We start from the raw sequence: 26,577 nt of genomic DNA, 5'->3' as shown, positions 1-26,577 counted from the left end.
ACAACACTTCAGAAAACTGGCAGTTTACAGAAGAAATACAAATGGCTAATAAGTATATTAAAGTTCCTAACAAGTGAATTAAAGCAAATTAAAACAAGTGTTCACTTATTTATTTATTTTTTACCTTTCAAGTTGATAGGAGCACAAAGATTGCTGTTACCTAGTGTTGGTGTGGGTTTGGGGTGGGGGAAAGACATGATGCTGGTATGATGCTTTTAGAGGTCAGTATTCATTAAAATTTAACATGTCCACATCCTTTGGCACAATAGTTTATTTTTAGACTGATTCTATGGAAACAGAAAATATATATACAGAGTTATTCACTGCAGCTGATCTGTGGTAGTGAAAACTTAAAAATGTTGAAATTCCTCTTTTTTTTTTTTTTCTAAATTGATGTCAATAGTGAAATTCCTCTTAAGGGGTCATCCATATAGCAGAATATCATACAGCAGTAAAAACAAGCAGGAGTTTTATGTACAGATAAGAAGAGATGCTTAAAATATATTACTAAGTAGGAGGAAGAAGAAATTACAAAACAGTATGTCTAATACACTTTTAATTTTAAAAGATATGTAAGAAGAAAAGTTCTAGAGACAGCACTGAGTTGTTAATGTTAGTATTTCTGTGGTGGTATGATGGGAGACTTTGATTTCTATATTTCTGGATCTTTTTTCCTCAAGTCTTTTATAACAGAAAAAGAATCAGTAAAGATACACACACGCACGCATGCACACACGTGCACACACACACAACGAACCCAGCCCCAACCCTCCAGATGCTAGTAAATGCATGTGGTTTGCTAGTTTCTCTAAAATTTAGCATTAGTCTTCTGAGCTCATCCATGGGTTTGGATAATCTTTAAACTAATACTTTATGTGACAAGTAAGCTGGTTTTAAAAACAAAATTTTTCTCTGTTATTAAATTCCCAGCCACATTACTGAGAAAACAATAGTGGAAAACTTTTTAGGTCATTTATTACTTTATTGGCAGCTTTTGATTGTGTAGAAAATAGTAGTTATCTTGGCATAGATCTCAAAACTGCTTTTTATTGGAGGATATTTTTCAGTGAGTATTCAAGTTGGTGATACTAAATAGCTTCACCCAAGAGCCTAGTTTATTTAGTTGTGGATGTTCAGGTTTGTAGCAGATTGATTGTGGAAGGCCTATAGTATTGCAGTACTCCCCAGAATCCGCTGTTTTTACTGGAGTCTTACTGCACTGCAGTTCTTTTCTGATTAAAGACGCTAAGTAATATTGTATATTGTAAACATGTTCAAGTCAAAACAATGTACTGTATACACTCCAGTGAAACAGTGGGTTCTCAGCTGGGTACTTGTCTTTAAGCCACTTGATTCATCTGAAATTTCTGTTTTGGGATTTTTTTTTCTTCTTACTGTAGGCATTGCTGTGGCTATCTTGGCGCATAGGCATAACGACTTCCTTAGTAGCCAATTTGAGACAGAGTTTTGTTCTTGTCACCCAGGCTGGAGTACAATGGTGTGACCTCAGTATACTGCAACCTCTGCCTCCCAGGTTCAACCAAGTCTGCCACCTCAGCCTTCTGAGTAGCTGGGATTACAGGTGCGGGCCACTATGCCCACCTAATTTTTGTATTTTTAGTAGAGACAGGGTTTCGCCATGTTAGCCAACCTGACCTCAGGTGATCCACCCGCTTCAGCCTCCCAAAGTGCTAGGATTACAGGTGTGAATCATGATGCCCAGCCTGACGTTGCAGTTTTTAAAACAGTGCTTACTTTCCTTCCTGGAGGTCTGTTATTTTATGCAGACTACTCGCTGCTTACTAAATGACGTAGTATGTGTTCTCTGGACACTGACTAGAGAACGTAATTTAATTATTGGGCATATATTGAACATTTCTATGCTAGGTATCGTAATAGATATTGGGGAATACAAAGATGTGTCAGGGTGGGCACGGTGGCTCATGCCTGTAATCCCAGCACTTTGGGAGGTCAAGGAATGTGAATCACTTGAGTTCAGGAGTTTGAGACCAGCCTGGCCAACATGATGAAACTCTGTCTCTACCAAAAATACAAAAAAATTAGCTAGGCATAGTGGCATGCACCTGTAGTCTCAGCTGCTCAGGAGGCTGAGGCAGGAGAATCATGTGAACCCAGGAGGCAGAGGCTGCAGTGAGCCGAGATGGCACCATTGAACTCCAGCCTGGGCAACAGAGCAAGACTTCATCTCAAAAATAAAAAATAAATTAAAAAAACAAAGATGTATCAGACACGGCTCTGGTCATTTGTGAGTGCATAGATTAATAAAGGAGTTTGACATTATAAAGTATTACATAGTATGATATATATATATATACATCTCATATGTACATAAAGTGTGTAACAAACTATTCAGGGAAATTTTGAGAGGTAATATTTGAAATATTTTTCAAAAGATGTATGAGCCATACCTGGTAGAAAAGGGCATTCTAGGCAGATGAAAAAAGACACAGGTTTTCAGAGGAAGCACTATTCATAGTTTGGTAGTCATCTGATAAGGTGAGTGAATAGGCTAATTATGGAGAGTGGTACTGGATAATAAGTTGTGGCCACGTTTTGAAGGCCCTTCTAGGTTATGCTAGTAAGTGATATGATAAGATCTGTGTTTTACCACCCTCACAGATGGCAGAGGCAAGAAATAAAGTCAGAGCTGAACTGAATAAAGTTGAGATGCAAGAAACTATACAAAAGGTTAATGAAAACAGAAGTTGGTTATTTAATAGAGTAAATAAGATAAACTGCTAACTAGACTAATAAAAAGATCCAAATAAACACAGTCAAATGACAAAGGGGACATTACCACTGACCCCACAGAAGTACAAAAAACCCTCAGAGACTATTACGAACACCTCTATGCATGTAAAGTAGAAAAACTACAAGAAATGGATGCATTTCTGGAAACATACCTCCCTAGATTGAACCAGAAAGAAATTGAAACCCAGAGCAGAGCAATAACGAATTCTGAAATTGAATCTGTAATAAAAAACCTACCAACCAGAAAAAGCCCAGGACCAAATGGATTCAAAGCCAAATTCTGCTAGACATAGTAATATCAAGAGCCAGTACAATTCCTACTGAAACTATTCCAAAAAATTGAAGAGGAGGGATCCCTCCCTATCTCGTTCAATGAGGCAGCATTATTCTGATACCAAAACCTGACAGAGATGCAACAAGAAACAAAAACTTGAGGCGGGTATTCTTGATGAACATAGATGCAAAAATCTTCAGCAAAATACTAGCACACTGAATCCAGCAACATATCAAAAAGCTAATCCACTAGCCCAGGAGCAGTAGCTTTTACCTGTAATCTCAGCACTTTGGGAAGCCAAGGCAGGTAGATTGAGGACAGGAATTCAAGACTAGCCTGTGCAACATGTTGAGTCCCCATATCTACCCCAAAAAGTTACAAAAATGGGCCGGGCATGGTGGCTCACGCCTGTAATCTAAGCACTTTGGAGGCCAAGGTGGGCAGATCACCTGAGGTTGGGAGTTCAAGACCAGCCCGACCAACATGGTGAAACTGTGTCTTAATAAAAAGAAAAAAATTACAAAAATTAGCTGGGTGTGGTGGCACACGCCTGTAGTCCCAGCTACTTGAGAGACTGAGGTGGAAGGGTGGCTTGGGCCCAGGAGGCAGAGGTTGCAGTGAGCTGATATTGGGCCATGGTACTCCAACCTACACAACAGAGCGAGACCCTGTTCAGAAGAAAAAAATGAGCTAATTCACCATGATCAAGTAGGCTTTACCTGAGTTGCAAGACTGGTTGGGCATACACAAATCAATGACTGTTATCTGTCACATAAACAGAGCTAAAAACCACATGATCACTTTAATAGATGCAGAAAAAGTTTTCAATAAAATTCAACATCTCTTAATGTTAAAAACCCTCAACAAACTTGACATTGAAGGAACACACTTCAAAATAATGAGAGCCATGTATGATAAAGCCATCATCATACTGAATGGGCAAAAGCTTGAGAACTGGAAGAAGACAAGATTGCCTACTCTCAACATTCCTATTCAACATAGTACTAGAAGTCCTAGCCAGAGCAATCAGGAAAGAGAAAGAAAAAAAGGCATCCAAATAGGAAGAGAGGAAGTCAAACTATCTCTGTAGATAATATGATTTTATACCTAGAAAACCCCACAGTCTCTGCCCAGAAATTTGTAAGTCTGACAAACAACTTCAGCAAGGTTTCAGGATACAAAATCGATGTGTAAAAATCCATAGCATATCTATAAACCAACAGCATCTAAGCTGAATGCCAAATCAAGAATGCAATCCCTTTTACAGTAGCTATGAAAAAAAAATGCCTAGCAATACAGCTAATCAGGGAGGTGAAGGTGAAAGAGCTCTCTAATGAGAATTAGGAAACACTGCTAAAAGAAATCAGAGATGACACAGACATATAGAAAAATATTCCATGCTCATGGATAGGAAGAATCAATACTGTTAAAATGGCTGTACTGCCCAAAACAACGGATAGATTCAGTGCTATTGCTATCAAACTGCCAATGACATTCTTCACAGAATTAGAAAAGACGATTCTGAAATTCCTATGGAACCAAAAAACAGCCTGAATAGCCAAGGCAATCCTAAGCAAAAAGAGCAAAGCTTGGAGGTATCACATTACCTGATTTCAAACTATACTTCAAGGCTTTGGTAATCAAAACAGCATGATACTGTTACAAAAAACAGTGACATAGACCAATGGAACAGAATAGAGAGCCCAGATATAAAGCCTCACACCTACAACCATCTGATCTTCCCTGGAGTTGACAAAACAAGGAATGGGGAAAGGACTGCCTATTCAGGAAATGGTGCTGAGATGACTGGCTAGCCATATACAGAAGATTAAAACTGGACACCTTTATTACACCATATGCAAAGAATTAACTCATGGTGGATTAAAGACTTAAATGTAAAACCTAAATCTATAAAAACCCTTGAAGAAAACCTAGAAAATATAATTCTGGACATAGGTCCCAGCAAAGATTTCATGATGAAGATGCCAAAACAATTGGAACAACAACAAAAAATTGACAAATGAGACCTGATTAAACTAAAGAGCATCTGCTCAGCAAAAGAAACTATCAATAGAGTAAACAGACAACCACAGAATAGGAGAAAATATTTGTAAACAGTGCATCTGACAAAGAGCCAATATCCAAAATCTATAAGGAACTTAACAAGCAAAAAACAACTCCACTAAAAACTGGGCAAAGGACATGATCAGACACTTTTTAGAAGAAGACATACATGCAGCCAATGAGCATATGAAAAAATGCTCAATGTTGCTAATCATTAGATGCAAATCAAAACCATGTTGAGATACCATCTCACACTAGTCGGAATGACTATTATTACAAAGTAAAAAAATAGCAGACGCTAGTGAGGTTGCAGGGGAAAGGGAACACTTAATACACTGCTGGTGGGAATGTAAATGAGTTCAGCCACTGTGGAAAGCAGTTTCATGATTTCTCAAATAACTTAGAATTACCATTTGACCCAGCAATTTCATTATTGGGTATATACCCAAAGGAATATACATTGTTCTGTCATAAAGACATATGCACAAATATGTTAATTGCAGCACTATTTGCAATAGCAAAGACATGGAGGTGACCTAGATGCCCATCAGTGGTAGATTGGATAAAGGAAATTTGGTACACATGCACCATGGGCTACTACACAGCCATAAAAAAGAACAAGATAAGTCCTTTGCAGCAATCTGGTTGGAGCTGGGGGCCATTATTCTAGATGAATTAATGCAGGAGCAGAAAACCAAATACCACATGTTCTCACATATAAGTGGGAATTAAATACTGAGTAAATATACACAAAGAAGGGAATAAGACACCAAAGCTGCCGCCTTTTTTTTTTTTTTTTTTTTGGTGAGATGGACTCTCGCTCTGTTGCCCAAGCTGGATGGAGTACAGTGGCGCCATCTCAGCTAACTGCAACCTCCACCTCCTGGGCTCAAGCGATTCTTCTGCCTCAGCCTCCTGAGTAGTTGGGATTACAGGCACGTACCACCACACCTGGCTGATTTTTGTATTTTTAGTAGAGACAGGGTTTCACGTGTTGTCCAGGCTGGTCTCAAATGCCGGACCTCAAGTGGTCCTCCCACCTTGGCCTCCCAAAATGCTGCGATTACAGGTGTAAGCCCTGCGCCTGGCCAACAACGGAGGCTTCTTAAGCAGGGAGAGTAGGTGGAGGGTGAGGAAGGGAAAAGTACCCATTGGGTACTGTGCATATTACCTGGGTGACAAAATAATCTATACACCAAATCCCTGCCATATATAATTTACCCATGTAACAAACCTGCACAATTTCTTCTTAAAAAAATTATTTATTTATTTATTTTTAGAGTCTCTCTGCTACCCAGGCTGGAGTGCAATGGTGTGATCTCAGCTCACTGCAACCTCCTCCTCTTGGGTTCAGGTGATTCTCCTGCCTTACTCAGCCTCCTGAGTAACTGGGATTACAGGTGTATGCCACTACACCTGGCTAATTTTTGTATTTTCGGTAGAGATGGGGTTTTACCTTGTTGGCCAGGCTGGTCTCGAACTCCTGATCTCAGGTGATGCACCTGCTTGAGCCTCCCAAAGTGCTGGGATTATAAGTGTGAGCCCCCACGCCTGGCCTTACTCTTTATTTATTTATTTATTTATTTATTTTTTATTTTTTATTTTTTTGAGACGGAGTTTCGCTCTTGTTACCCAGGCTGGAGTGCAATGGCGCGATCTCGGCTCACCACAACCTCCGCCTCCTGGGTTCAGGCAGTTCTCCTGCCTCAGCCTCCGGAGTAGCTGGGATTACAGGCACGCGCCACCATGCCTAGCTAATTTTTTGTATTTTTAGTAGAGACGGGGTTTCACCATGTTGACCGGGATGGTCTCGATCTCTTGACCTCGTGATCCACCCGCCTCTGCCTCCCAAAGCGCTGGGATTACAGGCTTGAGCCACCGCGCCTGGCTACTCTTTATTTTAAAGAGATAACTATAGTAGTCTTTTTTGACTTCTAAGGATGGAAATGGGAAATCTTTTGGAACAGTCTTTACGGTAGTTAAAGAGAGAAATGCCAAGGACTTGGTTTAAGGCAGTGGAAATGAAATAGAGGGGGCACATTTTAGATTTGGAGAAGCAGCTACTATTTGGGATGCATAAGGGAGAGAAGGGAGGCAAGGATAACTAAGTTTTTAGTTTTAAAGTACTTGTCACACATCTTAGAGACTTTTAGTAATAGGCAGTTGGAAATGTGAGTTGGAAGATGAGGATTGAGTGAGATGAATGTAGTCTAGTGATTTTTGAAATGTTTGAAATATGACTGTTAAGACTGTCAGGGCTTCAAATCTCTGGCACTGTCACTAAGATGGGAAATAAGCATATATATCTTAAAGAACTGTTGAGATTGTGCATGTAAACCTATCAATAAGTGATGCTTGGCATTATTCTGCCTGTCTTATCAGAACTAGGAATGAATGTTTCACAGCAAAAGGATAAGAGTTTAAGAGGGAAAGACTGGTCTAGTTAGATTTCTGGAAAGTTAAGTATGTGAGCTCTATCATTAGCTCTTTGTGGAATTACCTCATTTGAGTTGTGCTTTAATATTCTTTTCTGTAATTCTGTTGACAGTGAATATAAAAAGTGTTGCAAGAAATCTTCCTTTCACTTGTCTTGAAGATGTCATGGTGTTCAATGTTTTCTGTGGAAAAATCCTTGTAATTATTTCTTCAAAGAGTTTAGTACTAGAAAAAAATGTGTTTTTTTTTTTTGCTCAAGCAAATTGGTATTATTTTACTAAGCCAGCAATTTTTAAACTTCTGTTTTTTGTTTTTTATCTTGGCCGTTTCAAAATGTCTGAGCTTAATGCTTGATTGAAATATTTTCCTTAACCTGTATTTTGGATTTAATAATCTCCATTTAATCTTTTATTATGTGGCTCTATTGTATCTTCAGGTGCTTACACAACAGAAATTTATTGTCTCAGGATTGGAGGCTTAAAGTCTAAGATCAAAGTGTTGGCTGGATTGCCGCCTTCTGAGGGCTGTGGAGGATAATCTATTCCATGTCTCTCCCCTTAGCTTTTGGTTTGCTGACAGTCTTGGATATTTCTTGGCCTGTAGAAACATCTTCCCTGTAAAAACATGAAACAATCACTCGTTTCATCTTTACATGATGTTTTCTCTTTGTGTGCCTCGGTGTCCAAAGTTCCCTTTTTTTATAATGTCACCAGTCATTGGATTAGGGCTACCCTAATGGCCTCATCTTAATTAATTATATATGAAGTGACCCTATATTAAAATGAGGTCACATTGCAAGGTACAGGGCATTAGGACTTCAACATAGGAATGTGGTAGGGGTAGGGGGAACACTTGAACTTCTAAAAGTTGTGTGGCTAAACAAATGAGATAATAACCTAAAATGCCTTATGGAGCTTTGGAGTTAGGTACGGAATTGAGAATTTGAACTTGATCTCCTTATGACTCTCCACAGAAGCTTTATCATAAGCACAGTGTTCGTAGTCATTAATTGTTGTTTTATTACAGTTCTCTGACTTTTTCCTTAGTTTGTGAACTTTTGAGGGAATTCCAACTTTTGAAACAGTATGTCTTGTCCACCTGCTTTGGATTTCAGTCTTTTCTTCCAGACGGCTTCTGTGGGTTTTAAAACAGATGTGTAAATATTCCAACCTACCTTTTTGTCATTTATTTTAAAAAGAGAAAAACCTACATGGAAAGTTTTCCCTAACACATTCTGTTACAAAGAGCATATTAGTGTTTCATCAGAAAAAGCAGGCTACTTTTTGCAAATAAATTGAAAAGTGGATTTGGCACTTAATATCAACTGGGCATGCCAGTATACTGAATTATTATTACAGCAAACTTGGAAAGTAGTTGCTACCTTTTTAGTGTTACAGAGGAAGAAACTGAGACTTAAATTAAATTTACTGTTGAAGGTCAGTAGTTGGCAACTGGCTGAAACAGACCTCATGGTCAGTATTTGTTATTTCTCTTTTCTTTTTTTAATTGTTTTTTTTATTTTATTTTATTTGTTTTTTTCTTTTTTTCTTTTGGTCAGTATTTGTTAAAAGCTTATGCTCATTCCACAGTCTAATAAAGAAAAGGATGGTGTGAGTATCTGCTTAGTGGGTGGAGGATCCCCTGTTTTTTGGGTCTCCACCCACTGTACTGTCATCTGGCATCTCTGAGGTCTCAGTTTCCTCATGGAAAAGTGCAGGCAATTGTTCGGGTACTGTGGCTCACGCCTGTAATCCCAGCACTTTGGGAGGCTGAGGCAGGTGGATCACTTGAGCTCACAAGTTTGAGACCAGCCTGACCAACACGGCAAAACCCCACCTCTACTAAAAATACAAAAAATGAGCTGGGTGTGGTGGCACCTGCCTGTAGTCCTAGCTACTTGGGAGGCTGAGGCACAAGAATCTGCTTGGACCCGGGAGGTGGAGGTTGCAGTGAGCTGCAATCGTGCCACTGCACTCCAGCACAGGCAACAGAGTGAGACTCCATCTCAAAAAAAAACCAAAAAACATTTAATTGAAAATAAATGTTTGTACAGATGTGCTAGGCTGGGCTTGGTGACTCATGCCTGTAGTCCCAGGACTTTGGGGGAGCTGAGGAAGGAGGATTGCTTGAGTTCAGGAGTTTGAGGCTGCAGTGAGCTGATTATGCCACTGCACTCCAGCCTGGTTGGCAGAGGGAGACTTTGTCTAAAAAAACGACAACTTCTTGCCACCAAGCTTAAAAACAAACAAACAAACAAAAACTAACAAAAACGTGCTATTAGAGTAAGGAATACCAAAAAGTGAAAGGTGTGTATAATTACAGATACATCCAATGTAGTTACAGATAATTTAAGGCCTAGTGCAGTGACTTACACCTGTAATCCCAGCACTGTGAGAGGCCAAGGCAGGAGGAGTTTCGCTTTTATTACCCAGGCTGGAGTGCAATGGTGCGATCTCGGCTCACCGCAACCTCCACCTCCTGGGTTCAGGCAGTTCTCCTGCCTCAGCCTCCTGTGTAGTTGGGATTACAGGCACGCGCCACCATGCCCAGCTAATTTTTTTGTATTTTTAGTAGAGACGGGGTTTCACCATGTAGACCAGGATGGTTTCGATCTCTTGACCTCGTGATCCACCCGCCTCGGCCTCCCAAAGTGCTGGGATTACAGGCTTGAGCCACCACGCCCGGCCAGCTCAGATTATTTAGATTAGTAGATAGTACAGAAATATGTGAAAATTTAAATACTGTGGTTGAAGACAGCAATAAAAAAGTTTTTTTTTTTGTCGAATGATACAATAGTATCTTAAGAGGTAAAGGTTTTAACAGCTTGGAATAATTGGTGAATACTTTCTAAGAAGGGGGAATTAAAAAAAAATAACATTTATGATGACCTAGGAGAAAAGATGCTAGCCACTTTACCTTAGATTATTTCACTTGATTCCATACCACAACCGTGTGAGAGAGATGGCTTTTAAACTTTTTTTCAGATGAAGAAATGAAATTTACAGTTATTTGCTCATGCTCATATAATTAGTAAATGGCACAACTAGGATTCAAACTCAGTGTGTAACTCCAAGTATTTTTTCTTTCTTATCATACTTGAGTCTTGAATAACATGGAGCCAAGTATGTGTATTAGAAATTGATTGTACTCCAGATGGTAAAGTGTGGGAGATTTTAGCATATAGTGAATATGTCATTGTGATTGGAGGAGAAAGTTGAGTCATGTTATGATTCTTGTAAAGATCTTACAGTAGATGTATACTTCTATTATTTTATGCCATGATTTTTAATCTTTCTGAAATATTGGTGTAATGTATTCAGTTTGTTCCCTAGATGGATATTCAGTTGTCTTTAAGTCCATTTATTGAATCCCTTTTTCCTTTACTAATTTAAAAAAAAAAAAATCTTTCTTGGCCAGGCATAGTGTTGTGCACCTGAAGTCCCAGCTACTTAGGAGGCTGAGGTGGGAGGATTGCTTCAGCCCCGAAGGCAGGGATTACAGTGAGCTGAGATTGTGCCACTGCACTCCAGTCTGGGCAACAAAGCTGTCTCAAAAAAAAAAAAAAAAAAAAGAAAGAAAAGCTTTATTGAAATATAATTTACATGCTATTAAATTCACCTATTATAGGTACCATTCAATTATTTTTAGTAACTGCATAGAGTTGTACAGTTTTTTAAAAGAACTTTAAGATGTTTATTGTTTTTCATAACTCTTAATTGAAGTTTGATGGGTAAATGATATGATTTTCATTTTATAATTGATGGTAACCTGCATTTTATAAGCATTTTGTCCAAGACTTTGTGGCTAGTAAATGGCAGAACCGAGACTCCAACCCAGCACCTTTTAGGAATATTAGCATGATAATTGAGAACAAATTGTTGAGGGTATGCTAATGTAAGCTTAAGAAGTTTGGATTTCATCCTTTAGCGTGAGCATCACAAGCATCTAATACCCTACTCAGTGCTTGTAGCTGGGTACTTTTTGGAAAGTGGCTTCTGTGATGGAACTCTAGTCTCTGAAAATGCTCTATGTAAGAAGGGTTCCCTCATCAAGTAAAGTTGTAAAGTACTCTGCCTTTTTGGATTATCACAGTTCACATTGTATACACATACCTTGGGAAGCTGTACAGCAAAGAAATAGGTTTACTTTTTTTTAAAACTCGTATTCCCCCAGAGTTTTCCAAGTTTCTTGACCATAGAAGACCTTTCAAGTAACACTGCTCTAGTAGGATGTTTTTGGAGATTTAGACTCAATTCATTAAAAAGAGAGAAGTCTGAAGAAGAAAATTAAGCTGCAAAATTGGATTTTTTAAAAAGTAGGTTATTATTATGTACACTTACCTGTTAATAGTTGTGGGGTAACTGCTGACAGATGCAGAAGTTCTGATTCTTTAGGTATAAGATCCTTTGGTCCAAAGTTTGAAATTTTGTCTCTCTACCTGGTTCATCCTGCGAGCAGAAAAGAAAAAAAAATTTTTTTTTGTCTCTTGATTTATACTTGTGTTTCCTTTTTTTGGTAGAGATGGGGTCTTGCTCTGTTGCCCAGGTTGGTCCTGAATTCTTGGGTTCAAGTGATAATCCCACCTTAGCCTCCCCAGAGTGCTGGGATTAGACATGAGCCACCATGCCTGGCCCCATTTCTTTTAAAAAATTGAAAGACTGTTTAGTATAGTAGCAAGATTTTTTGTTGGTTTGTTTTTGTTTTTTTGTGTTTTTTTTCTTTTCTTTTTGAGACATAATCTCACTCAGTCGCTCAGGCTGGAGTGCAGTGGTAAGATCTCAGCTGACTGTAACCTCTGCCTCCCGGGTACACACAGTTCTCTGTCTCAGCCTCCCACGTAGCTGGGATTACAGGTGTCTGCCACCATGCCCAGCTAATTTTTGTATTAGTAGAGATGGGGTTTCACTATCTTGGTCAGGTTGGTCTTGAACTCCTGACCTTATGATCCACCTGCCTCAGCCTCCCAAAGTGCTGGGCTTACAGGCGTGAGCCACCACGCCCAGCCTGCAGGATTATTTTATGTCCCAGCTGTACCCTTTACTAGTATTGTGGCTTTGGGCAAGCTGTCTAATCTCTGAATCACAGTTTGCTTGATAAAATAAACAGAATATCAACTTTGCTACAGTTGTTATTCAGGTGGAGATTCATATCTACAATAATGATTGTTCAGTTTGTTAGTATTCTATGGTGTCTCAGTTTATTTCTGCAACTATAGCAAAATATTGGACACTGGGTAATTTTTATAGAACAGAAATTTGTTTCTCAGAGTTCTCGAGGCTGGGAAGTCCCAAGATCAAGGTGTGGGTTGGTTTGGTGTCTGATGAAGGCTGCTGTCTATCCTTCACGATGGTGCCAGGTGCTCACATGGTAGAAGGGTCTAACAGTTTCCTTGTGTTTCATAAGGATACTGATTCCATTAACATCATGATGTGCTCCACCCTCATGACTCAGTCACCTTCTAAAGGCCCTAACTCTTAATACTATCACATTGTCAAGTTTCAACACATGAATTTTACAGGGGGTGGAAGGGAGATTCAGACCATAGGATTCTACCCCCGACCCCTTAAATCCATGTCTTTGTCCCATGCAAAAAACATTAATTCTATCTTAATTGTCTCAAAAGTCTTCTAGCACCAATTCAAAAGTCCAGAGTCTCATCTAAATTAGGTATGGGTAAGACTCAAATTATTCATCCTGAGGCAAAGTGCTTTCCAGCTATGAGCCCGTGAAATCAGACAAGTTATGGTTTCTGGGAAATACAGTGGTAGGACAGACAGGATAGACACTTGCATTCAGAAATGGAGAAATTGGAAAGAAGAAAGGGGTAACAGTTCCCAAGAAAGCCCAAAACCCAGCAAGGCAAACAACATTGAGTCTGATGCCTGAAAATAATCTTAACTTCTTTTCTTGCCTTCTGGACACACTGGGACTCAGGGTGGGTTCTGAAGGCTCTAGGGAACCTTGCCCCTGTGGCTTTATATGGGGCAACCCCTAATGCAGCTCTCACATGTTGGAGTCTGGTGCCTCTGGCTATCCTAGGCTGTTGTTACATGTTGGTGGCTGCACAGTTCTGGGGTCTCTGGAGCAGCCTCGCCTTCACAACTTCACCAGACATTACCCTGGTAAGAGCTCTCTGCTGCAGCCTGCCCCTGTGGCATTTCTCCATCTAGCCCCTGAGGCTTTCTGAGAAATCCTTTGAAATCTAGGTGGGCATAGCCATGCCGCTGAGTGTACTACACCCCTGAAGAGTTAACACCATGTGGGCATCGCCAAGGTTTACCAATTGGGCCCACTTTTGCCCTCCAGAGTGGTGGCCTGAGCTGCACCTGGCCTCACTTGAGCCACAGTGGGTCAATCAGGGAGCCTTATTTGGGAATAAGGGGAGCAGAGATGTGAGATGACCCTGGACAGCTGGGCCTCTCCCTAGAAAATAGTTCTGGACGCAAGGCTCTGCCATTGTGGGCCTTTGGTGGGGTGTGGCGGCCTTGAAGCAATCTAAAATGTGTTTGGGTTCATTCTTCCATTGTCTTGATGAATATCACCTGCTTCCTTGTGTCTATACAAATCTCCGTATTTTTAAATTTTATTTAACTTTTTTGATTTTAATTTTTTTTTTTAGAGATGGGGTCTCACTGTGTTGCCCAGGCTGGTTAATCACCTTATCAAAAGGTCGCTTGGCCATGCTTGTGATACTCCCTTCCAATACCACCTCCCCACCCCCTGATTTTTTATTTTGAGACAATGTCTTGCTCTGTTTGCCAGGCTGGAGTACAGTGGTGCCATCTTGGCCCACTGCAACCACCTCCACCTCAAGGGTTCAAGTGATTCTCCTGCCTCAGCCTTTAGAGTAGCTGGGAATACAGGCACATGCCACCATGCCTGGCTAATTTTTGTATTTTTAGTAAAGGCAGGGTTTTGCCATTTTGGGCAGGCTGATCTTGAACTCCTGACCTCAGGTTATCTGCCCACCTTGGCCTCCCAGAGTGTTGGGATTATAGGTGTGAGCCACCATGGCTGGCCCAATACCCATTTTTAGTCTTTACAACCTAGCCAGGCTGATAATTTTCCAAATTTTTAAGTCCTGCTTCCCTTTTGATTGTAAATTTCATCTTTAGGCCAGGTGAGGTGGCTCATGCCTGTAATCCTAGCACTTGGGGAGGCTGAGGTGAGTGGATCGCTCGGGTTCGGGAATTCAAGACGAGGCTGGGCAACATGGTGAAACTCTGTCTCTACAAAAAAAATACAAGCAAAAAAAATTAGGGAGGTGTGGTGGCTTGTGCCTGTAGTCTCGCCTATTTGGAGGCCTGAGGCAAGAGGATTCCTTGAACCCAGGAGGTGGAGGTTGCAGTAAGCCTAGATTGTGCCACTGCACTCCAGCCTGCATGAACGAGTGAGACCCTGCCTCAAAAAAGAAAAGTCTTTAATTCATTTCTCACATTTTCTGCCTTCTAAAACAAGAAAAATCAAATGTACGTATATGTGTGTGTAGGATGTTTACTTTAAAAAATAATAATTTAAACCATTGATTTCTGGCCATATCAGCACTCCGTTGCCACCTATTCCTGTTTTGGTTAAGTCCAGTCAGGTGTCCTCTGTTAGGGAGCATAAGGCTTCCTCCATCAAAGGTGTGTGTATCTGAAACCAGTGTTAATGCAGTGAAAATCACTACCTGAAATTTGGTTATTTTTGGGGACAAATTATATTTCTTAATGATAAGGTGTTATTAAAAGGTGGGAAATTGATACGATGGTTTTATTGTCCTCTGACAACAGTTTAATGTTCATCAATTTTTACCTGTATTTCATTATGCTTATGTGCAGTGGACCTTGCTTTCAAGGAACATAAAAATCTGTTAAGACAAGACAAGACATTGACCATAGATACTTGAATTCTTGGCATGTTCAATAATTGTTCCGTTGGCTTGTATAAAAGGCGAAAAGAGAGAAAATTGGATTTGAAATTTATAAAAAACAAATAAACGCCTTTGAAGTGAAAAGCATTTGAAATAAAAATGCTATATTAGAAAACAGGTTGACTCTAGTATTGTATACTCTGTTTTGGTGTAACCATTCTATTTTATTAGGAAATTGTGAAGAGTAGATGCCTTAACAGTTTTGGTGGAATGGAGGAACCTCTCCCCTTATGGATTTCTCTATCATCATCATCATCATCATCATCATCATCGTCATTGTGAAAATAACTACATTGTTAAAAAAGTTATAAGAGCCGGGCGCGGTGGCTCAAGCCTGTAATCCCAGCACTTTGGGAGGCCGAGGCGGGCAGATCACAAGGTCAAGAGATCGAGACCATCCTGGTCAACATGGTGAAACCCCGTCTCTACTAAAAATACAAAAAATTAGCTGGGCATGGTGGCGTGTGCCTGTAATCCCAGCTACTCAGGAGGCTGAGGCAGGAGAATTGCCTGAACCCAGGAGGCGGAGGTTGCGGTGAACCGAGATAGCGCCATTGCACTCCAGCCTGGGTAACGAGCGAAACTCCGCCTAAAAAAAAAAAAGAAAAAAAAAGTTATAAGATAAATGACGAACATCTTTCTTCCTTTTTTTTTTTTTTTTAAAGATGGAGTTTCACTCTTGCTGCCCAGGCTGGAGTGCAGTGGTGCGATCTTGGCTCACCACAACCTCCACCTCCCGGGTTCAAGCAGTTCTCCTGCGTCAGCCTCCTGAGTAGCTGGGACTATAGGCGTGCGCCACCATGCCCAGCTAATTTTGTATTTTTAGTAGAGACAGGGTTTCTCCATGTTGGTCAGGCTGGTCTCAAACTCCTGACCTCGTGATCTGCCTGCCCTGGCCTCTCAAAGTGCTGGGATTACAGGCGTGAGCCACCGCCCGGCCTTCTCTCTATTACACTCTCACACAACCAGATGTGTTGACAATCTTGTGTGGAGTTTTTTCCCCACACTGACAAATTCTCCAATTATCTAGTTACCTCCTGGGTGTCCTGCAATTCAGTTATGACACTACCTGGAGTTAGCACAAGCTCCAGAGGTTAAGGGCTTAGTCACACAGGAATGCTCCCCACTTCAGATACCAGTCACAATTAATGGGTCCCCAGGTTATCCATACTTCTATCCAAATTGACTACAAATTAGGAGTTCCCATGACCCTTCCTCAGGTTTGATAATTTGCCAGAATGGCTCATAGATCTCAGGGAGGAAACACTTGCTTACTTGACTCGTTTATTACAAAGGATACAGATGAACAGTCAGATGAAAAGGTAGATAGAACAAGGATTTTTTTTCTCTGTGGAGTTGGGGTGTGCCACCCTCCTGGCTTATAAATGTGTTCACTGACCCATAAACTCCTTGAACCCCACTGTTCAGAGATTTTTACAGACACTTCATTTCGCAGGCAAGGGAAATCATTAACTCAGTCTGTAGCCCCTCTCCCCTCACTGGAAGATGGGTGGGTAGGGGGTGAAACTTCCAAACTTGTAATCAGGCCTTGGTCTTTCTGGTTAACAGCTCTCATCTAGGTACCTCATTAGAACAAAAGAGTCACCTCTTTAGAACAAAAGATGCTCCTATCAACCTGGAAATTCCAAGGGATTTAGGAGGTCTGTGTTAGGAACTGAGATCAAAGACCAAATATTTGAACAAAAGATGCCCCTAGCACCTATTGCTTAGGTAACAAGTTTTTTTAGGAGCTCTGTGCTAGGAACTATAGATGAACACAAAGGAAGTATATATTTATTTCACAATATCACAGACACATAAAATTCTTGAGTCTTTATTTTCATTTTCTATAATAGTTTATTATGGAAAATTAAAAACTTTGATAAAAGTAGAGAGGATAGTGTCATCCCTGTCACCAAGCGTCAACAGTGATTGATATTTTCCCAGTCTTATTTTGTCTGTCCTTCTATTTTCGTTTTATTTGCTGAATTATATTAAATATATCCTGGGCATTAATTACCATAAGTTTGAAATATTTCATAGTAGTTTTTCAGTGGATTTACTTAATTATTCTGTTAGACATTGTCGACCTACAAGGAAGAAACTGAGGTAAAATTAATATAAATAGTCAGCTGGGCACAGTGGCCCTGTAATCCCAACACTTTGAGAGGCCAAGATGAGAGGATCATTTGAGGACAGGAGTTAGAGACCAGCCTGAGGAACATAACAAAATCTTGTCTCTACAAAACAAAAGAAAAGTAGAGAATTTATTTGGACCAAACTTGAGAATTGCAACTCTCAAGGAGCATAGATTCAAGTTGCCCTGAACATATCCTCTGATTAGCAGTAGTGAATTTTTAAAGGTAAAATAGGGGGACAGGGAGTGAAAGTGTGTCAGGAATTCTCATTGGCTTACAGAATTAATTAATTTGGCTGTGCCTTCTTAAGATGTAGGGTGTGGGTTACAGTGTCCAATGTGGCATTGTTAGGTTAATTTATAGCTACTTGTGGCAGTAGCAGGCACTTTCAAGAGATGAGTACATAGCTCAAAGTGGGGAGTAGGCCATGACTGCTGTCTCATTTTAATTCCTCTCTGGGCCTGATACTAAAAGGATTTGCATTCCTCAAATAATAAAAAGCTCTTTTTTTTTCCCCAGACATTTCACATTATTTCTAATTTTTTGTTAAAATAATACCTTTAATATTTGTATATAAATCAACTTGATGAACCTTTTCTATATAAATATTTAGGTGTTTCTCTTGATATTCTTCAGCCATATCCTGAAGTTGTAATCACTAAAAGATATGAACCATTAAAATAAACTTTGTAATTATGAAAGCAGTATATTTTCATTATGGATGTTTTGGGAAGTAAATTTAAAAGACAACAAAGAAAATGAAAATTACCTCAGATTATTTTCCAAAGAGACCCACATTTTTGTAGGTTGCTTCTTACTGGGGCTGAAGGGGGTTTCTTGATAACTCTACTCTGCTTGGAGAAGAGCAAGCCCACTTGCAGCCCAGCTTACCATTAAACTATCAGATTAGAAAATAGCTGCGTGCAAAGTACTTCTCAGGAAGTAACTAAGACACAGTGTTGTGTTGATTGCTCTAATAGTTCTACAATCCTTCAATATCATCCTACCTTAAGCTCAACTGTTAGTATTCCTGAATTCCATCCACTAGCTACTTTTGCAGAATTTCTTCCCCCTGAATTTTGTGTGCATCTGTCTGCTGGTTTGTTTCAAAAGATGTGTTGTGAGAAACAGTCTTGAGAAAATTGTTTCTGTTTACCATCTGATGATTCACAGGAGAAATTGTTGTCCTTTTAATAAGTTGAAGAAAGAAAACTTGATTAGGAAACTGGAAATGCAAGTGTTAGAAACTTAATCATATTGTGCTTGGGGGCTATTTGGTGATTCATATGAAATAAATTACTTAGGTGGGAAATATTTAGTCAGCCTGAGCACTATTAACAGATTTCTAGATTCAAGCCAATTTTATTTGATCCTGCCTGTTATGAACTGGTAAATAAAAATAAGTGTCACAGAGATTTGACAACTTATTTAGGAACACAGAAGTGAAATCAATGTTTCATCCTCTGAAATAATTTTAAATACTTGAATTTTCCTTCTTTTTCAGTTCCAGGAATGGATGGAGGTGCTTTAACTGATACGAGTCTCACAGATTCCTATTTTAGCACAAGCTTTATTGGAGTCAATGGATTTGGAAGCCCTGTAGAAACAAAATATCCCCTGATGCAGGTATCCTTAGTTTAAATTCATATATTGCACTAAACTATGAAGTTTATTCTAGCACCAGGGGACATATAGAGTCTTCATTTAGTCCTACATTTGTTGGGTGGGAGGTGAGATTTTAGGAGGCAGTGAGATGGGTAAGATATAGGTAAACCATCTCCCATAGGGCTGGAGTTAATGAGAGCTTTGTAAGTGGGGTTTTGGTAGGGTTAGGGGCAAGAGTGATGGGAGTATGTAGAGGGTAGATAGAGACTAATTTCACTTGTACCTTTTGTATGTATGTTAGTTAAACTTACGTTTTGAGCAGTTTATACATGTATTATAAAATTTAAGTTAAAAAAGGATCTCCCTCCTGTTACTACTCACCACCTTTCCAGTTAATCTTCCTAGAGATAGCTACCATTAATGGTTACACATTTCCTATGTATCCTCTCAGGAATATTCTTTGCATATAGAAGCATATTGCTAGCTTTATTTTGTTTAATGCTTAAAATGTTAAATTTAAAATCATAGTACTTGGAGCATTTTACATTAAAAATGTCTTTGTATTTTTTTTTAACCCCACTTGGTTCTTTTTGGCTCCTTTTCCCCCCTTTGTTTATCATATGACTGCATGTAATACTCAGGACATTTGTGTATAGATTAGTTTTTGTTGATGAGTATTGAACAATTTTGTAGAACTGGAATAAAGTTGTAAGGCATTCTAGTGTTCTTAATTGGAAAACTGCCATAATAATAAAGGCAATGTATTGTCCTTTCTAGTTTCTGTGATGTACTACTGGATGTTTTTTTCCGTTATTACAATAAGATATTTAAACTAAACAAGACAAATTCGTCTTTACATTTCTCTCTCTCTCTCTCTTGCTTTGTCTCTGTCTCTTTCTCTCTCTCTCTCTGTCTCTTTCTGTCTCTGGAGACAGGGTCTTGCTGTGTCACTCAGGCTGGAGTGCAGTGGTGCGATCATGGCCCACTGCAGCTTCAGCCTTTTAGGCATAAGCGATCCTCCTCTTGCCTCAGCCTCCTGAGTAGCTAGGACTGCAGGTGTGTGCCACTAAGCCTGACTAATAAAAATAATTTTAGCAGAGATAAGGTCTCTGCCCAGGCCAGTCTTGAACTCCTCGTCTCAAATGATCCTCCCGCCATGGCCTCCCAAAAGACGTATTACAGGCTGGGATTACAGGCATGAGCTACCACTCCTGGCCTAGTGTTTATATTTCTAGTTGGACTGATTTTAAGGTCTGTATGAAACCAATGCTTTTTTGAATTATTATAACTTTTATTTATGTAAAAGCTGAGGTTTCATGTAGATATGCATGCTAAGAGTTGTTTATTAACAATCATAGCCATATGCAGAAATGGTTATGCTTTATGAATAATTTAACTAGTTTAATGTATAGTTATAACTTCTTTTGACTGCCTGTGAGCTACAGTTTCAGGTACTTCTTAATATATATTTTTGTATTAAAATTACCTTTGTAACTTAGCCTTTTTATTCTCTTTTAAAATTATGTTGACATTAAATAAGAAGTTGAGTGTACAGATTCAGGATTCTAGAATTAAAGCCAGAGCTAGAAATTCCTAACTTACACTTTTTAAGCCATTGAGTTAGATGTTATATATGAGACAAGGATTTGTAGGCATGGGATGAAGGGCCTTACAGGATGGAGAGACCATAGAGGCAATGGAGTGAGTCAATAAAGCATGGAACATGTTTAGAAAACAGAAAATATCCTAATTTCATAAGCTTTATAAGGTATATGAATGATAGTACAAATTGAGAAAGGATATTAGAGCATTTATTGGTTTTATTCATAGTCGCCGTATACCCTCTTGGGTGGATATTGGAATTTATGTTTTACAGACAAGGAAACTTAGGTGTTTTGCCCACGCTAGTAAGTTACGCAAACACAATTCAAAATAGGTCTGTAGCTTTGACTTTAAATACCTGGCTAGTGAGTAAAATTTTCATTTCATGTGTTGCATTTCATGTGGTGGTTTTTGTAATCCAAGCAGTAATATGTATGGGAAATAGATTGTCAGTAATGTAAACAGCAGATTGGAAGGAAAGAAGCAAAGAGGGTCAGTCTTACTTGGTTGGATACTTTTATTTCTGTATTCCTCAATGATGTTATGTATACATTTTTTGTTTTTCAGAGAATGACTAATAGTAGCAGCTCCCCAAGCCTTCTAAATGACAGTGCCAAGCCATATGCAGGCCATGGTAAGACCTGGTCCATTTTGTTTGTGTGCGTCTATGTATGTATTTCTTACTTTAAAAGCAATAATGCAACCATTGTAGATATTTTGAAAATTGTAAACAAGTATAAAAAAGAAATTAAAAATTATTATCTTCCCACTAAAATCCAACTATTGAGATTCAGATTCCAGGCCAGGCATGGTTGCTCACGCCTGTAATCCCAGCACTTTGGGAGGCTCAGGTGGGAGGATTGAATGACCCAGGAGTTTAAAACCAACCTGGAAAAAAAAACAACAACAAAAAACCCAACCTGGGCAATATAACAAGACCATGTCTCTATTCTTAAAAAAAAAATTCTTTTCTTTTTAAGTTTTTAAGTTATATAACGTGCTGTTAACATCTTGCTCTTTGCACTGTTATTTAATATTAAATTAATGTTAATTTTAATGAAGGTGAGACTGAAAATCTAGGAAGAAGAAGGCAGAGAAATGAAGCAGCGGTCTATATGTACTACATTGTGAAGAGATTTAAGGTTCCTTTACATAAAGGCATTTATATACTTTTTAGGATTTAGCAGAACATTTAATGAGATTAATAAATAAAAAATTAAAGCTCAGAAATAAAGATAAATATTTCAGTATATCTCATGCATGCCTTTTCAGAGACTCTTCTTATTTGTAAAGTGAGAAGTAATTAAGATACAGTTTCATTTGTAACTTCTTTGTACAGAGTAGTGGAATTTTGAACCTATGAAATCTTTGGGTTTCATGTTCGTGTTTTGAAAAATGTAATATTTCCATCTTTAACAACTTATCTTTTTAGTAATAATATCAAATAACTGGTGATATACTTTAAAATGTGGAATAGTTTGTAAAGTAGATGGTTTTAAAGCCTTGCTGATGTGTTGAAATCCAAGACTGGATCTCTCAAGAGTATGAGTATGGTTGACACTGCCCACACCCTCCACTCTCCTTTTTATCCTTCTCAAGATTTGGTCTCAAGATTACAAACCTTTATTTACTTTAGGTCGACTTACTTCCTTCATAAACATACAATAGTATGGTTAAGAGGTTTTTTTTCTCTGATTTTTTTTTTTTTTGGTCTAGTCAAATAGATCTAATCCATATAGCTTTTGAATATTTGAAAGCAAATTGGTTCTCCAGTTTGTGTTTTATTTGCTCAGAAAATATTTGAACATATCTGTGTGTTAGGTATTAAATATAATTATTGTGGCATTTGATTTTTTTACTGTATAGGCATTGTCAAGTTAAACATTTATTAGATTTCTGGGTTACCTGAGTTTTATGTGTAGAAACTTATGTAACTTACCTTTCAGATCCTCTAACTTCACCTGCTTCATCCTTGTTTAATGACTTTGGTGCCCTCAACATCTCTCAGAGACGAAAGGTAGGTGAAATTGAAATTTGAATGAAACTAAATGGAATTTAGAAGTGATGTTGACATTGTTACCTATGTAGTGTCAATGTTTTTGTAAGTTGAGGGAGAGCTTTTTATGGGCTTTAGTGTTTTTCTTGCCTTTTGTTTATCCTTTATCTTTTTATATGTGGAAATTTCTTTGATCTGTATACATGGAATAGAGATTTTGTGTGAAGGGATGAAATCCTACTGCTTATTTTTGTTCATTTTATTTATCTCAATATATTTTGTTTTTAAGAACATCTAATGTTATAGTTGCTGTTAATGTGACCCATTGTAAGCATATTCATTATGTTTTAACTTTATTTTTGATGGCTTTATCTAAATTTCAAAGATTCTTGCCTAATTTACTCCTCTTCACAAAGCAAACTTAAAATTTTCAACTTTTCATAATTGGCCCAGCAATTTAAAAAGTTGAAAATCACTTCACATTAGAAATTTAATTTTATTTGGAATTGAGATTGATAGGCCAAGGATAGGTTTTTGAAGTATTTTATAAGGACTGATGTTGTGACAGATTGAATAATTTGATACCTTTGAGTCTTAATGAGAATCTTGTTAATAGTAATGATCATCTAGAGAAGATAGTCTTTTTTGATTAGGATCAGTAACAGCTAAAGATGTTCAGAGTTTCTATAAAGTTATAACATTGTTTCCTAAGTAATGGAAGCAAGACCCCAAATTTAATGAGATTAATAAATATAAAATTAAAGCTCAGAAATGAAGATAAAATATTTCAATAGATCATGAATATTAATTTTAGAATAACTTACGAACTTAAGATACTTTTAAGCAGGATCTGATCAGCAGATAGTATAAAATGAAATTCAGGAAGACTGTGGTGGTGATGACTTCACAGTGTATAGTTATCTCCAAACTCATTGAGTTGAATGCCCTAAATATGTATAGCATTTTACATGTCAATTAGACCTCAATAAAGTAGTTTAAAAAATTCAGAAAGATTGTATTTTCTTAAGACAAAAAGAAAGTTATGAGGACAGATGTAAGTTATATTAAAACCTTAAGTATCTAATGTTATTTCCATTTTGAGACATGGATGAGAACAGGAAGGTAATTACAAAATGCTTTTTAGCAACTAGAACTGATAGACTAAAATCTGTGGGTTTAATTTAATGGATTTTCTTACAGGCTCTTATTATGGATAAATTCACTCTTGGTTGACATACTTTTCATATAAACTGGAATACTTTGTTTCTAAATCCATATGTTGGAAGTGTAATAGAGTTGGATAGAAACAGGCCCAAGACAGTAGGCAAAGTCTAACAATGTGGAAGCAAGCAGTAAAATGCTGAAAAGCAAATACAAGCTGGACAAGTTATCTGGAGCTCTTTACAGGAAAACATAGTCTTTAAATTGTCTTAGGCACTTCCCTAATGACTTTTTCTCATTTTAAAAATAATAATCAGTTAACTTGGCTAGGGAAGTTGGCTCAGGCCTATAATTCCAGCACTTTGGTAGGCCAAAGCAGGAGAATTGCTTGAGCCCAGGAGTTTGAGACCAGCATGTATAACATACCAAGACCCTATCTCTACTAAAAATAAAAAAACTAGTTGGGTGTGGTGGTACACATCTGTAGTCCCAACTACTTGATTGTCTGAGGTGGGAGAGTTGCTTGAGCCTGGGCAGTTGAGGCTACAGTGAGCCAAGATCATGCCACTGAACTCCAGACTGGATGACAGAGTGAGACCCAAAAAGAAAAAAAATCAGTTAACAACTAGCATTGCTGATGTATGAGTAGAAAGTAAATCTAGAATAACAAATTAATATTTAAAAGTATTTCTAATATAAGAGGTTGGTGAGATAGGTCTTAAAGTGGAAATACATGATTTAGAGTTCCTGACATTTACTTTTGAGAAAATAATAAAAATTATTAGAAATTGAGAAAGGGAAGATACAATACCTAATCTTTTTATAATTTACTTAAAAATAATAAAATGTTACTAGAATGTGACCTAAATATTTGGAGAGAAATTAGAATATATCGAATGGAAGCAGACTAATATAGAAACATGAGTACCGTGATATTTGAGGTCCTCAATCACCCATTTTTTGACCTTTCACCAACTTTCTAGGCTGTAATTGTCCCATCTGTGAAATGATGAGCATGACCTCATCATTACCATAGTTGCTGTGATGTAATTCATCTTTAAAACTTAATGTCTGTCTAAATTGAAAGTATCCACACGTCAGTTTCTACTTAGAAATTTGTGGTTCTTATATTCATATAGCTTGAAGGATCATATTTTCTTGCCATGTACGTTTAAAATGGTGTGTAATCTAGAGATACAGTTTTTCCAGTAGTGAGCAACATACGTAGAAATCTGGGTACAGGTTGCATATATTTTTACATTGTTAATGGTCGAATTGAAGAGGTTTCAAATCTCAAAATCTCTTCACATTAGAAATACGCTTGGCATAGAAGTATCTCATATTACATATTGTGAACTAAAGGCATATGAATAAATTATCTGTTTTAAGAAAGTAATTTTACTGGAAGTAACTCAAAATTATCAATATTATAATTCCAAATTTATCTCAGCAGGTTAGCATGATTACATAGTGACATTTTGTTTTATAATGATACAGGAGAACAGGTAGGCTATACTTACCGCTATTTCATAGCTAGTGAGATAAATTATTTTCTGAAAATCTCAGTTGGGCCAGTCTCTGAGCCAGATATGCTAACTTTTGCCTTTGGGGTTATGTGATTTACTGGGGTCAGATTAGTCAGGTATTTGTATAATAGTCATTTTTACTATATGCTGTGTGGACAAATTGAAAAGAAAGGACTCAGTTTTTTTTCTTCCCTTAAGTCTAATTGGAGATGGCAATACATGAACCTAAGATAGAACATTTTACTCAGCAATATATTAATTAGTGGCAATTTAAATATTTGATGGTAGCAGAGAATTCTCTAGATCCTGTAGAATTTGTGGAGAAAAGATGTTTCAAATTGGGTTTTTTGAGGATGAGGAATGTACAGAGGCAAAGATACCTAGGCAGAAGGTATGCTTGCTTACAAATGATAGAGGTAGGAGCTTTGGTAAACTCATTCTTTTCTTCTTCATTCTGAGAATTATAGATAAACTAAAAAACATGGCTGAGGACCTTAGTATCTTTAGGAACTTAAAGGAAAATGTGGGGTGTGAAAAATAGTACAGAGTCTGTTACAGTGGCTCATGCCTATAATCCCAGTACTTTGGGAGGCTGAGGCTCAAGGATCACTTGAGGTCAGAAGTTGGAGACTAGCCTGGACAATGTAGTGAGACCTGGTCTCTACTAAAAGCTAAAAATATTAGCCGGGTGTCGTGGTGAGCACCTGTAGTCCCAGCTACTTGGGAGGCTGAGAGGTGGGAGGATGACTTGAGGCCAGGAGGCTGCAGTGAGCTGTGATCATTTCAGTGCACTCCAGCCAGTGTTTCAAAACCCTGTGTCAAAACAAAAAAACCAGAAGAGTCACAGACATATATCTGGGCTGTATAATTGTTGTTAACTACGTGAGAAACTTCTTGAAGAGTTGTGTGTTGAGAATATATGTCTTAGGGCAATACTACTCATATGTGTCACGGGACCAGTGTTAGTCCTTGAATTGTCTGTTAGGAGATAAACACTGAAAACAAATGTCTAGGGACTTCTATAACAATTTGATAATACTGTGACATTCAAATAATGGAATCATTTTTCTAGTAATTCATTTTCATTTTAT

The 26,577-nt window shown here is 38.1% G+C and overlaps 1 protein-coding gene across 3 annotated transcripts in view; it reads left to right on the top strand.

Moving 5' to 3' along the window:
- PAN3 (poly(A) specific ribonuclease subunit PAN3) overlaps nucleotides 1-26,577 on the top strand; it is a 172,034-nt gene that overhangs the window by 16,121 nt on the left and 129,336 nt on the right. For all 3 annotated transcript variants that reach the window (XM_039473125.2, XM_039473124.2, XM_039473123.2), the window contains exons 2-4: nucleotides 19,101-19,222; nucleotides 21,371-21,437; nucleotides 22,750-22,820. In XM_039473125.2, the coding sequence (XP_039329059.1) occupies nucleotides 19,101-19,222; nucleotides 21,371-21,437; nucleotides 22,750-22,820 (260 nt within the window). The remainder of the gene's footprint in view (nucleotides 1-19,100; nucleotides 19,223-21,370; nucleotides 21,438-22,749; nucleotides 22,821-26,577) is intronic.

This window comes from Saimiri boliviensis, chromosome 16 (assembly GCF_048565385.1).
Source record: "Saimiri boliviensis isolate mSaiBol1 chromosome 16, mSaiBol1.pri, whole genome shotgun sequence".
Taxonomy (NCBI): Eukaryota; Metazoa; Chordata; class Mammalia; order Primates; family Cebidae; genus Saimiri; species Saimiri boliviensis.
This window is presented reverse-complemented; position numbering and strand designations above follow the sequence as displayed.